At 43.5% G+C, this 14,641-nt stretch overlaps 1 protein-coding gene across 1 annotated transcript in view; it reads left to right on the top strand.

Annotated features, from left to right (window-relative positions):
- asic4a (acid-sensing (proton-gated) ion channel family member 4a) overlaps positions 1 to 14,641 on the top strand; it is a 74,555-nt gene that overhangs the window by 48,855 nt on the left and 11,059 nt on the right. Inside the window, exon 2 of the mRNA XM_061088901.1 lies at positions 14,213 to 14,357. Coding sequence (XP_060944884.1) covers positions 14,213 to 14,357 — 145 coding nt within the window. The remainder of the gene's footprint in view (positions 1 to 14,212; positions 14,358 to 14,641) is intronic.

Genomic DNA, 14,641 nt, shown 5'->3' with positions numbered 1-14,641 from the left:
GTTTCATCCCTCGCTGTGTTTAAAAATGACCCTTCAAAACTCTACCAAGGGGGGAAACTAGTGTTCTCGGCTGTGCTGAAGGAGGACATGCTTGCTTGCGTGATCCTTTACAAGGGCTTTTACAAGGGCCTTTCTTGGCACCAAGGCAACCCTTCAAACTCAAAAATATCTGTAACCCTTTGGGTAGGTTCGGTTGACGGCTTTCCATCCTTGTACGAGTGCTCGCTGGCAGAGATGGAAGCGCCACGGGAATGCACTGACATTGATTTCTTCATCCCAATGCACACGCTGATGTATTGACTGCCATGCCAATCAGTTAGAGACATTCTGTTTGCCGCTGTTTGGTGGAGCTGAAAGACGGTGAACAGAGTTTTAACAGGCCGAGCCACAGATTCAAACGCCGTATGCATTTCATTTCACCACAGCAGCACAGGCTCCTGCTTTTCCTGTTTTCTTTCCGACTGTTTCTGCCTGTAAAATGTTGCCCGAGTCAGTTTAGAGAAGAAGTCTTGACTTTCTGTTCAAGCCATGATGACAACCAATGTGATTATGCTGAGGGGAGGGGTGTCTGAGTGCAAACAGTGCAGCACGCTCCTCTCTGTTGCACTTACTGTCATTCACGTGCAGTCAGCTGCTCGCGTGCAAAAACGTGTAGGAAGAGCATGGAGCGCTTTCTGCACAGTCGGATGTTTCTTCCCTCTTCTATCCTCATATTATGCTGGGGACTCTGAAATCGTGATTAAGTCGTCTCAATGGTGTCTCCTCGCGCTAATGATAAGTAATGCACCGTGCAGAATTCACAGCCCGCAGGACGCTCAGACGTCTGAGGTCTTCAGAGGTACATTCTGCAGCTTGTTGTCACAGCGCACCTAAAATAAACATGCTCCGCTTCTGACATCTGTCAAAGTGAATTATAGATCCCGAGAAGCAGTCACAATTCCTCTTCTTGCTTTACAGCCTTGTATTTTTTCCTTTTTTTTTCTAATAATAAATCATATGTTTTTACTGCCTGGCTGGAATCTGACTTAAACAACACGTGCTCTAGAGGCAGAATTCACGAGGAAAACACTGCAGCTGCTTCCACACCTCAAGGTAATAGAGCTGATAGTGTGTGTGTGTGTGTGTGTGTGTGTGTGTGTGTGTGTGTGTGTGTGTGTGTGTGTGTGTGTGTGTGTGTGGCGGGGGGGTTGTTGAGAGTGGGGTTAGGGGAGTTAGGAACAAATAACCTTGTAGCAGGAGAAATATTAATGCATATATCAAAATGCAAATGATAGATTAATTATATGTACTCGATCATGACCCTAAACCTATTAAAGTCTTGTAATTGAAATAGTTTGTTAACAATTAAAATGGCAGTGATCCCCAGTGGTGATAGATATGTAAAGTGTTTGCATTATATCATCTCGCTCTCTGCCTTCAGCAGCACTCATCGCTGGATGTGTTCAGGTAGGCTTTGTGTCTGTTAAATGCAGGGAAATTGCCTCGACTTGGGTTAATGGAACTGAGTCACAGCTCTGGACAAGGTCAAAGTAGAGGCCACCACCTTTGGAATTGATTTGACACAGATTCAAGCATGGAGCTAATGTGTCTTTAAAAAATGCATGCCTTTTGATATTTTCATATCATAAATGTCGGAGCCACAGTCACCTGTGACACAGGGAAGAAATAAATACATTCATCTCTTTACTCGTGGGAGAGACATTTTATTAATACCTCCATCTGCATGACAGACAAAACAAAATGTGGTTATCTGTTTTTTTTGAAAAAAAGATGTATCTGCAGCCTTATGGATGACAAAAATAAATAAATGTAACTGTTGACTTAGAGTGTCAGTCTCTAGAAAAAACATTTGCTTTTCTTTTATTTCTGCAAACGTTGAGAAAGGTGTGCGTGTGTGTGTGTGTGTGTGTGCATTTAAAATTCTCAGTATAACATAAATATACATTATTCTAATTTGTTCATAACACCAGAGGGATAAAGTCAGAAGGAAAACATCACTGAAGTTGTAACAAACAATATAAACTTAAACCTATTGATTTACATGATTTCTTTTTTTACATTTTCCTGATTCATTGATAAAAACAAGCTAGCTACATTTTACATTCAGTTACACATTAATAATCAAAAGCCATATCTACCCAGTCATGGTAAAAAGACTTTGTTGTTGTGTAAGGCTGTGAAATGAAACTGAACTTTTAAATAGATTAGAAAGTCTACTTTTCAAGATAAAGTGTTTATCTTGCCTTAGGCATGAAGATGTAAAGACGTCGAGTCATTAGAGAGATTTAATGATACAGTCTCCTAGTGTTGGATGAGCAAAGATGTGCTGCAGAAAGATGAAGGTAATACAGTCTTTGCTGTTCTGTTTTGTGTTGAGTATTAAGTGTTTATAACATGAAGCACCTGAATCATTGTCACTCTTTCCGTCAGTGTTTATCACTGTCGCTGTCTTGATGTGACTCATGTTGATGTTTGCTAATCAACACAAAGCTGCAGACGAGACTGATGGGAATCCCCTTATCATCACTATAATAATCTCTCATTTTATATATCATATATTTTATTTTATATATTACCAATATCAGCCAGCCTCCAGGTGGCGATCCAGACGCATTGACAATCTATAGATTTGACAATGGCTACCGACAATGGCTACCGACTAACTCACCACCCAAATTGACATATTGAGCAAAGTCTCATGACTTATTTGATTAAATCTGGTAAATCTTGTGACTTTGGTGTCACAGTGTCACAGAGGAGTTGAGGTCAAAGTCATGTGAGGATATAAACCTGTGACCCCCTTTCATTGAATGTGTGTTGGTCTCTGCTCTCACTCGGAGGCTCTGGCTGCATAAGAACAAACAAACTTCAGTCTGGGTAAACTTGGAGGAGATGAGATGCACGATGACAGTCCGGGCTGAGACCACAGGAAGCCTTCCTTTATTTTGAGGCCCCATCACGAGCGAGTCCTTTAACTGACAGTCAGAGCCCAGCAACAGGCACAGCAACATCAACGCCTTCTAATCCACATTGAGCTCTGTGGCCTCTGATGCAGGATATCAAAAGTGCCTGTTATATTCATGGAAAATTTAAATTTAAAAGTGAGGCGGCCGTGTCATCAACTTCTGAAGGCTTCTCGAGCACATGCAGTAACCTTGTTAGCAAGGTGTTAAATGTATCTTTTGAAAACTGTTCTATAAAGCATTAACATGGAGCTTGAACAGCATACATATTCAACATATATACAAGGATGGAGAGATTTTTCTAGAAAATTATAATATAATCCAAATAGATAAATGACTGCAGGCTTGTCCTTGAAGTTTGGGAGCCTCGGATGCTTCCTGGAAGGCGTCCTGTGGTCTCATGATCCCCATTTGGCAGAACTGGAGTCCACGTGCCAAACATCTGGGCAGGTGGCATGCAGCCACCGGGCTAATGGCAGTCCAGATATCTGCTCCTGTCTTTGATGTGCAGATGGGGATTACTGAGGTCCTCTGCTCTCACTCTTAACAACCTGGTATAAAAAGGAAAGGGGCGTCAAAATCATCTATAATCTTTATCGGCCTCCATTGGCGAACAGTCGGGGCTGCAACAACATTGATAGTTGAGCCTCAGGCTCACAGATAGACGGAGACGAGTGAACCAGCATCACTTTTTTAGTGAAGAAGAGTAATTACACAGCAGAGTTAAATTTTTTTTGCAAGGGTGCTTAGTTTAAATGAAATGTGTCGTCGACAATGCAGCGATGCGTCTGTGTACGATGTGTGGGCGTTTTTTTTTTTGTCCAGTAAAGAATAAGCACAAGACAGTGAGTTTATAATGTGAGAAATGTCACCACTTAAAATGTAATCATTAATTCACTGAAATTAATCACCCACTCTATCAGTCCCCTGCAGATACAGTGCACGCTGCAGGAATGTAGTGAGTTTGTCCGGTGGAACGTTTCTTCCACCGCGACTTTGATCAGTGAGGCAAGGACGGGAACAGCAGGTCCGGGCTTTCAATTCCTCTTCGATCTGCCGCTCCTTTGTGGCATCGCTGCATTATCGCCTTTTCCTAATTCAAACCTTTGGGAGGACTGTGATTAGAGGCCAAAGGAAACTGGGTGTGTTTAGGTGTGCAGTTTAAACCTCTGGCTCGCCCACACTTCCTTAGGCTCTGGCTTGAGATCCAGCTTAGTCTAATGGACTGTGAGATCTGCGTTTGACTCAAAACACGCTCTTTCGCATGAGCAAAAACACTAATCAGACTTGTTTACTTGGATGATTTATGTAGCATGAAAAACACAAATCCCCACACTCATAAATGTTACACGGTTGAGAGGCAAATATTGTTTCAGTGTTGCACTCAGCGAAAGGACAGGTTTGGATAAGTGAGTCAATAAGTTGGTAAGTAAGTGCACTTATTGCACCATCTTGTGAAGAAAGCAAGTGTTGCATGTCGTTGGGAGTCCCAGGACAACAGGCGTGTTGCAATGTGGAACAGATGGAGGAAAAAATCACACATTTATTTTTTATTTTCTTGTCACATTTGCTAAAAGATAACATGCAATTTCAATAATTTGTATGTGTCGATAAATGCGTACGTATGAAAAATATGTAACTGAATGACAATAGCTAGCAGCTGATTTTTATGCGTATCTGTATTTCTCCCATATCCATGAAGGGATGTCATATTTTATAGTTATGATTCATGACCGGAGATAGTGGATCCGGCGCTTTTCCTCTCCACAAGTTTCATCAAGCTGAACATGTGGCTTCGATCCAACAGATATCATTTCCCCCCGCAGTTCCCCTGCAAAAGAATAAAAAACAACAGCAAAGCAGGTGTCTCAGTTACGATGAATACTAAATAGAAGGTTGGCCAGGGAACTGTGACGACTTCTCTTCAGTGGCTTTGCGAGCGCTTCAGGGCGGCTGCCAGCGCCGGAGAGAGAGGGACGCAGAGCGGTTTGCAAGACTGAGAGCTTAGGAAATTAAATCCTGTGTTAATGACAGAGGTACCTTAATTAAACCTGAATATCTAAATGACCGCGGGAAAACAAAGTCGACAGTAAGACAAATGCCTGAGGCGGGACTGTTTGCTGGTGCGGTGCCCAGGGCGGATTCCTCCTCGGCTGTATCAGGGTCTGCCACGCAGAATGACTGATCAGACCTGTGGGCGAAATGAGGTGAATGGGAAAGGGAAAGCACACTTGGCTCTTGTGTGGCAGAGGCAATATGCTCCTCTGATATCATGAGAGCAGCATTATATCTTACATTCAGCATGACTGTACCGTACCCCCCCTCCCATCTTCCCCTTTGAGGCATGACCTTAAGCTCTGTAGTGGAATAAACAGCCTGGCATTGTTCCCAAACCACCCATTAAAAAAACACACAGCCTAAGCAGAGGTGTTCAGTTTAGTTTAGTTCACACAACATAAATACCACAACATAAATAGCATTTATAACATACAAAATCTTTAATACAGTTTATATATTAGTATGAAAGAGAAACAGACATGTACATATATAAGTAGAACAAACAAATGCAGGGATGGAAGAATATGTGCAATAAATACAGTATGAATAACAGAATCTAAAAGAGCTCATGGTCCTTGCAAATCAAATGTTAAAACAGCAGACTATTTGTAAAGCTCTGACAAAGAGGAATCCAGTAAATGTTCATCATCTTCATCCCTTTCCAGCCAAGAAGTCGTCTTTAGAAACTAAAAGCCACGACCCCGGGCTTGATATGTAGACAAATCTAATAGTTACTGAGTTGATTTTAGCCGGATTGTCTCAAGGCCGAACTCTAAGGAAGGCACAGCGGCTCTCCTGGTGTTTCAAGGTTTTCACGGAGAGTCCTGAAAAGTTCCCTCTAGATATGATCTGAACTGCAGATAAATGAGCCGATGGGAGAGTGCAGCAGGAGAATCTTTCGAGGATTCACTGTGGGCGAGTGGGTGTGTTGATGATGTTTCTAACACGCGTCCGATGCAAAGACGACGAAAACAAACATCTCGGGATGAAAAAGGACCAAAGTCCACGTCTCACGTCCCACACCAGGGCTATTCGCAGTTTTCTTGAGGGGTTAAGTCCAAAAATCACAGGTTAAACCAGGAGAGATGGATCATGGCAGCTGCAGTGTTTCCCCCTCTGGAGCATAATTAACATGCCATGTTCTGTTTGGCTTTTTAGATCAAGAATTACTTGACCGTTTTTGTTGGAGCCGGGCACAAGCTCCAGCTGCTGGAAATGAATCATCTCAATTACACGTTAAGACTGATTTGGGACCTGTCTCTCCACGGTGATCCACATGAATTATCCCCATTATGACAGCAGTTTCTAATCACACTTATAAAACCGTGGCTTTATGGGCCCGTAGCCGTGCTGTTAGTGCACCGTGCGCTCGGAGGCAGCTCTCACATCTCAGTCCTGGATGTAGCGCTCAGTTCTATTCATGTGTTGCTGCTTTCTGCTGGAGAGTCTGTCCATTTTCAACCTCCAACCTTTCTTTTTTTTTTTTTAAGAGCTCCTCTCACTGCTCCATTAGCTGAGTATGCTCGGATACGCGGGGAATAGCAGCATGAGAGGAGAAGAGGAAAAAAAAGGGGGGGATACTAACATTTGAAGAGATAGAGGTTTGCTGAGTGCACTGTTCTGACTTTGGTGCTCCACTTATTTTCGATGCTCCGTTGCAGGAAACCGGAAAGAGGGCAGCGGGGGGGGGGGAGGAGATGAGTCAGAACTCCTACACTAATGACTGAAACAAGCCCTGCAGGTTTACATCCCAGATCATCGTTTTTAATGTATGGTATTTAGCAGGAATATAGGGGGCGCGTAAAAACATAACCCACTTACAACTGTCAGGACAATAAAACCGACCTCGGAGTTTAATCCGGAAAACGGGGAGGTAAAATGAATATGTTATCCTGTGATGGAAATCTGGAGATACAAGAGGCTGGAAACAACAAAGTTATCTAAGTGTATTTATAAGGGGCTTTCTGCAGAAAGACTCAACACAGGGGAACGCAAGGGTCTCAGAGTGAAGATGCAGGACAGTCAAATACATGATCTTTTATAGGAGGACTAAGGCCATCTCTCTCAGCCAATCCAGACTGGTTCTGTAGGCGCAGGGAGAGAGCTATCTAAACACAGACAACTGATTTACATGCTTTTCCTTTAGAGATAAGCAGACATAAATTCAGTTCTTTGGGGTCTAACAGTTTCCAGGTCATACACAGTTCAGACCCTGAAAACAGTCAAAGTCATAAAGTATTTAGCCAGGTTGTGTTCCTATGTAGAAAGGTCATTAAAGCCTTTAGACAGAGCTACAAAAACTCACTTTCCAACTAAAACATAGGTTTCACACATACTTAGTTAATTGTTCCATTACAATCCTTTTTCTTATTGTTTATCAGAGGGTCTGCGGGGAGCGCTCATTACTCACCCGGCGTTCATTTACATGTCTTAAGACAGTCGGAGGAAATCAGCCCTTATTTATGAAACATGTTATTCCAGCCGGCAGCGAGAGCGAGACAAACCGCGATGACACCCCGCTGATTACACACTATTTACCTCACTTGAATGACTGTAATAAACTCACATGGAGATATCGCCACTCAGTTGTGTAATGAAGGTAGGAATTCATATACAATAACTGTAATGTGTTGAACGGCACTCCAGAGTACGTGTCGTTTCTTCCGGGCCCGACATTGAGATGGCCGGGTTAATGGTGCAAAACTTGTGTGCCTCACATTCCAGTCTGCGTGTGTGTGTGTGGGGGGGGGCCTCCTCTGTTTAGTCAGACTGTTATTCGCTCATTATATCAAAAAGGAGAAGAGGGGGGGGTAGGTTAGGCTGTTAGTCAGATTTGTATTTACTCCCCGCTGTCTGTATGCAGAGATTTCAAAGTGCTGACCGACGATGAAAGTAATCTGCTTGACATTTGATCGAGGATTATTTATGAATTATGCAGCTTAACTGCAATGCACGAGAAGATGAAAGATTTAGCGATGACTTCTTATCGCTCGGCGGCAGTTTCTCAGACACGACATGTGAGTTAACACATCGCCGTCATTCTTCTTGTCTCATCTCGAGGGAAACAATGCACGGAACATCTGCGACCTCGCTGTTAGCCTTGTGCCTGACGACTGAAGATTCCTGACGGGTTTTTTTAAGAGGGACGGGTTTTTATGGAGTTTTTGTTTGAGGGGGGAAAAACAGTCTCACGCCTCATATACAATGCAGTGGCACAATAAGACATCCTATCTTAGGCTGTTTTCAGAGCCCTGGAGAGTCGTGGAGATTCTCAGGTCAGACATCTGCAGGGCTTTAGGTGTGGGGGGGGTTCAGTGTGTGCAGGCAGGACAAAACGCATCAATTCCACTGTGAAGATCACGTGATTTTGTTTAAAGCAAATCAACACCAGGATCTCCTGCTGTGTTCTCAAATGGGCTTGTTTTGGACGTCATGCACTACGGCGCTGGCCAGAGAAACTCCTGATAATGTTCAGAGCCTCTGACTTGGAGGTTTGTGTTCTCACATGCAGCCCCTCCAGAGAATGTCAGGAGAGAATCTGGAGTTTAACTCGTGGCTAAAAGTACATAACTTTATTTTTCTCCTTCCTCACATTCGTGTTCGTCTCTGCAGATAGGGAACCGAGGATAAAGACATCACATCGTATTTGTGTTTACCTTCGAATGCCCGTCGGCAGCAACGGTTATGACTGAGCCGAGGTGTCTCCTCGAGTCCTTTTCAAGTCCTCTGTGTGGCTCTCCCTTCACCGTTATGTCTGTGTCTTGTCCTCCAGTGCAGGTCGGCCATAGAAATGATGACACTGTCCCAGATTCATTATGTAAGATTTATATACTGTTGTGCCGTCGCTGATTTATTATTTTGTTTGGTTGTTGGTCAAGGACATTTCAGCATCACATGAGATGAGGCTCCATGTTGCTCTTTGCTGTTTGACCATTTGAAAACATCGACACATGTGTGAGGGAAGAAAACTGTGAACCAGGATCCTCTTAGCTGCAGTGTGACTATGTGCCTTTGTGGCGGAGAAGAAAGGAATGTTTTCTCTCATTCTCCCTCATGCTCACGAATTGTGTTGACACCAAATGATGGTAATGTGCATGTGCCATAAGTAGTAGGTGCACTTTTTTCCCGAAAACAAGAAAGCACATCACTATATGTTCTCCATCTTTTTTAATGTTCAGGAAGTTGACAAAATAAATAATGGGTGACAGAGGGATTCTTTCTCTGACTGGCAGCCTTGTGTCACAAACCCTTGGTCCTTAGAAAACATCCAGAAATCTGAATATGTAAATATTCATATTCAGGGGGGGGGGGCAGGGTGTAAATGCAGCCATTAAATCAAGGAACGCTCCGTCTCACCCCTAAACCTGCGTGAGCCGGCCTTAATGGTTCTCAACTGCCAATCAGCACTCCGGTAAATTCCACCACCCCCCCCCCGCAAATGAATTCAAATCCTCCGTCGTCGTCCTCTGAAAGGATCCCGATGACATGTGGGCTGTCTGGAAATGGATGTCCTCCGGAGAGGCACTCAAGTGATTCCTGCACGTTATTGAAAGGGAAAAGTGCCACGGGACTGTAAGGTCACAGTCATCAAGAGTCCACCTCACCAGGACTTATGTATTACATGGTAAGGTATTGGTTTCTTAATGCGTTTAGCATGGGGAGATAAAGAATGAGGAGAGGCACTTTGGAACAAAAGACATAATTAAGTGACATTTAAGACAGTTAAGTTATGAATAGTAAGATACAATATCTGCAAAATGACATGCAGTCAACTATATTTCCATGAGGCCGGCATAGATAAGGGTTTCATCTTTTATACTTTCACTGGAGAGTCGAGTCGAGATGAGCCAACTGGGTTTATGTCACCCGGCGTCACAGATTTGTCACAGTGTGAACAGAAGAGACCCCTATTCTTCGACCCCTGATTTGAATGGGCAAACATATTTAACAAAAATTTTTTATGGTTTTACGAGAACAAGAAGCCTTAAGGAGAGGAATCATCTTCCAAGACAGATCCACTAGATCATATATTAAATGTAAGGAGCAGACAGAAGAGGCAGTCACACCGGGAATATAATAGAGACCCCTGTTCTTCCACCTTTTGGACATGCTTGTATCCTGCATGGTGCAATTTATTTATTCTCGAACAATCGTCAGCGCAAAACTAAAGTAACAAGGGAGAATGTCTCTGCCTATCTTCCCAGAGAGTCACTTTCTTCAAGTTAAACTTTGAGACTTTGGCGGCAGGGACAGTGGCTGATGCTCCCCTCCTTCGATGGGTCACGTTAACCCTTCCAGTTCCCACGCTAAGGGCCCAGTCACACAACAAGAATGTGAAGCGAACATCGCGTGTCAAAGTTCACCGAGATCGAACACCACGTGAAGACATGCTGCGATTTGCCTCGCCACAGAAAGAGAATGTGTTACTCTCCTCCTCGCTCTCACAGATCGAACGGAAGGCGGCGGTTTGCCTCTGAAATATTTACGTGTGACCAGGCCCCAAACTCTGATCATCTAGCCTTCTTCCCCTTTTATCTAGCAATTGTAAAAATTCTGTCGCTTGCAGAGTAGAAATGCTCCTTGGTGAGTAATAGTTTTGCTCTCACGCGGATTTGGTTTCTGTACGTGTGCATATTTTGAGACTAAATGAACGCCATCATCCTGTCAAGTGCCCGTCGTGTACAGTGCACACAGCAGACTGCACACGGCGGCCTCATTACACTTTATCCAGAGAGCGAGAAACTATCCGCTTATCTTATTCTGAAATATTGTCTCTCTCTGCAGCTGCATCAGCGAAGGTGTTGGATCCACATTTCAACACGGGGCTCCTCTGTGAGACTGACCTGAACCTGACACCAGCACATAGTCTGGACACTTGCTCCTCAGTGTTCACCAGCTCCACTCACTAATTGGGTCAGGTAGCATACACTGGGGGTTCGGAGGGGTTTGATAGCAGGGTAACGAAATGGTCCAAACAATAGTTCTGTTTCATACAAAACTTTTCAGCATGTCACAGTCGAAAAGCTTCAGTGTTAATAATCGAAATTATTTATGGTATAAATGGTTAAAAGATTGAATTTCTACAGCGCTCATCTTGTGTTAAACTGCCGCTTAAAGAGCTTTACACTATGATTCATATTCATGCACATATTACCACATACACTATGATGATCATAGCTCTAAGGCCAATTGTATAATAGATACACTATTACCCCATTAAACATAATTGATCATCACCATTGATAATCAATTAGGCTAATTGATGCATAGTGGGCATTATTCCTGAGGTTTGGAAACCCCGGGGTGAGTTTCTTCTCCCAGTTAGACATTTAGCCTTGACTTGAAACTTGCAATAAAAAGAAATAAAAAATGTCATATTCTCGAGCGTACTGTGTAATAATGTGTCTTGTGTGTTATTAGTTGCAGTGAATGAGATGGTTTCATTTCAGTTAAAGTGTTTGTGCTCTGGCATAATCATGCCGAACTGGAGCACATGTTTTGATCGCTTTTTCATTACCGTCTGAAAAACTCTCACACGTTGTGTCGCACATTGTCGAATTCAATATGACAACAAAGCCAACAATGCTGCATTAAGTGCCACAATAATAAGCGCTTGTGTGCAACTTGAAATCCTCGGAGGGGTACAATACCTCCTTTCATTTGGTTGGTAACTACCACGCTGCTGCGTCTCAGCTTGTCAACAGCGGTGCCAAGTCCTCACCTGGGAATTTCCAGAGTCAGTCCCGTTGCCTTCGCTAAACTCGGTGCAAGATGTAACAAAAGAAGAAATGCTCCATCAATCACATTGCAGATGCAGGAAGTGAGAGTGCGTGTGGAAGCTGAGAAATAAACCAGGGGAGGCTCTGCCAACAGGCATTTCCTGCGAGAGATGATGGGAAAACTTCCCAGAGCTCTCCGGGGACATTATTTGTGAGAGTTGCCAACGTCCTCCAGAGCCCCAAAGTTTCAGAGCGTATAACCCGTGCACTTGGTCGAGGTGTTTTGAGCGTTTCTAAACTGAAATCCTCTTTTGCCTCTGTTGCCTGCTCCATCAGATAAAGTCGGCCTGCCGAGGCTTAAGTGTGTCAATGAACAGGGAGGAGAGGATCAATGATAAGTGCAGCTTACCTTCTCAACTGCTCCGCACCAGCCAAATAGAGATTAAACCATTTCAACCTAATAGCACATGTCAGTCAAAAGTCATCCCTCCCCCACCCCCCCCCCACTCGCTCCCCTCTGCACTCTATCTATAATTGTCTAACTACGCAGGCTGGAAAGATGCTGCAATTTACCTAAAAAAAAAACAATCAGAACAAACCAAACAAATTTTCCACATGAAGCCTGCTTTGTAGCACACAGATCTCTAATTGTATCGGCTGCTTCTCTGAATCCTCCGCACTTTGAAGGTTACTGTATGTAATGCGTTCAAAAACACGACCCAGATCAAAGGCGCTGATGTCTGTTATTACGTTGAATGCAGCTGCCTGTCTAAACAGCAGCTTTTGTAAATGCTGGTCATTTCTTGCTCTAATCACTGTTATGGACAATGCTAAATCACTCACTGTGATCCAGGGAATTACTCAAATGAAACCCACAGCCGCCGCTTTGATTTGTTGTTCAGCGGCCTCAGATGCGAATGCACCCCGTGGTCTGTAAATGAGAGCTTGTGTTGTTCCACCAGTGTCCCTTATTTAGACATCACAGTGCTCATTAGGTGGATCAAGCTGATATCAAAGACTGAACACAGACGGACGTCAGCGTTGTGGAGAAGCTGGGACTGTCACTGTGGCTCTTTAATGATACATCTGCCTTCTACTCAGCTTCATTGTTGTTTCACTGTGATTTCTCCCTCTTTTATTTGATATCCGGACATTTTTTTCTGCAGGTACACAGCAGTTGTTCAGGGGATCTGTTTGGTAAAACACTTGGACTAACTTGGGTGGAGGTTGCTGTTGTGTACAAGCACAACAGCAACAGCCTAAACTCCATATCTGTTACCCCACAAGCTAATGTGGTTAAGTATGGTCCTTGGCAGTAACATTACAGTAGCAGCTACTGTGGGCGCTAAGATATTTAGCTCCACATGCTGCTCACTGCAACTCTCTTCTTCATGAAGATAGATTTGAAATTCTTCAACATGGTGAGAAATCCAATCTTAAAGGGTCAGTGTGTAGAATTTAGTGACATCTAGTGGTGAAGTTGCATGTTGCAGCTGAATACCCCTCACCTCACCCTTCCCTTCCAAACATGACAGAGAACCTGTGGTGGCCTTCAAATATTTCCATTCTGTGCTACTGAAAAAAAAATGGCGGCCTCCGTAGAGAGGACCCGCTCCCGATGTAAAAAAATAATGCCCTTTCTCGCAATGTTAAAGAAAGGTATTAATGCAGTTCCTGTAGTTGCCTCTTTGTCCAGATCTATGCCAACATTTAATTGGTTCTTTCTTGTCCTATGTCCAATCCTTCCAAAAGTTTTATGGAAATCCCTTCATTAGTTTTTGCATATTCCTGCTAACTAACAAATAAACAGGCCAAAGGACAGGGGTAGAAACTTAACCAACTTGGAGGAGATAACTAACATCAGTAGAATTATTGGGGGGGGGGGGGGGGGGGTTGTTGTTGTAAAGACTTCAATTACCTTGTGGATCCCAGGTTGTGCCTTTAAAACACAGAGGAGGAAACAGATAAACGACTTGTGAGATGGATATTTTCTGCAGTGCAGAGGTTTAGAAGAGAGATGTAAACAAAGAGATGATGAGTCACCCGCAGAGACGGCTCCTCCGATAGGTGGTAATGTGATAACTCATTTAAAAAGCCTCTCTCTCTTATTGTCTTTTGTTTTCTTTTGAAGGAAGATTAAAGACTCTCTTGTGCTATTTGATATGTCAGCGTCCCGCTGGTACTATTGAGCAGCATTGTGCAGGGTTCACGCGGTGGGCGCTGGGAATTCATTCAAATGCAGCTTATCAAAGTCCGTGAGGGGACTGAGCCGCGCAGACTGCATCCGGTGGTGTTGTGGGAATAATGTTCTGCAACTAGCACTGACTCGGTTTGTTTATTTATCTGGGTTTTTTTGTGTTCCATATCTCTGCCTTCAATTCAATGCACCGTCAGCACAAGCCTGTGTCATCCAGCAAGTGGACTTTGTCATGTTCATGGTGATTGTCCTGATTTGAATCTCTTCTCTTTCAGGTTTACACAAGATATGGGAAATGCTACACTTTTAATGGCAACAAAAGCACATCCAGGAAAAGCAAGCAGGGCGGAATGGGAAATGGTCTGGAGATCATGCTGGATATACAGCAGGATGAGTATCTGCCAATCTGGAGAGAGACAAGTAAGCCTCAAAACTATTTGTCCATTGTAATCCTATCCTACGCTGCTGCAGAGATACCTCCTCTGGGGTTTGAATGAAAAAATAACCTGCCTCTATTTCTCTGGGACACGCACTGTAAATAATGCAGTTTTTGATTGCATCCCTGACACCTGGAAATTGTGATTCGTAAAAGGAAATTCCTGAACAAAACATACCGCCGCAGACACTGCTTGTCACATAAAATTATTCCCTGCTGGCTTATTTTTCAAACCTGACTGAAATATGGTTCGCAGTTAACATCAAAC

Source organism: Limanda limanda, chromosome 16, assembly GCF_963576545.1.
Source record: "Limanda limanda chromosome 16, fLimLim1.1, whole genome shotgun sequence".
NCBI classification, from domain to species: Eukaryota; Metazoa; Chordata; class Actinopteri; order Pleuronectiformes; family Pleuronectidae; genus Limanda; species Limanda limanda.
This window is presented reverse-complemented; position numbering and strand designations above follow the sequence as displayed.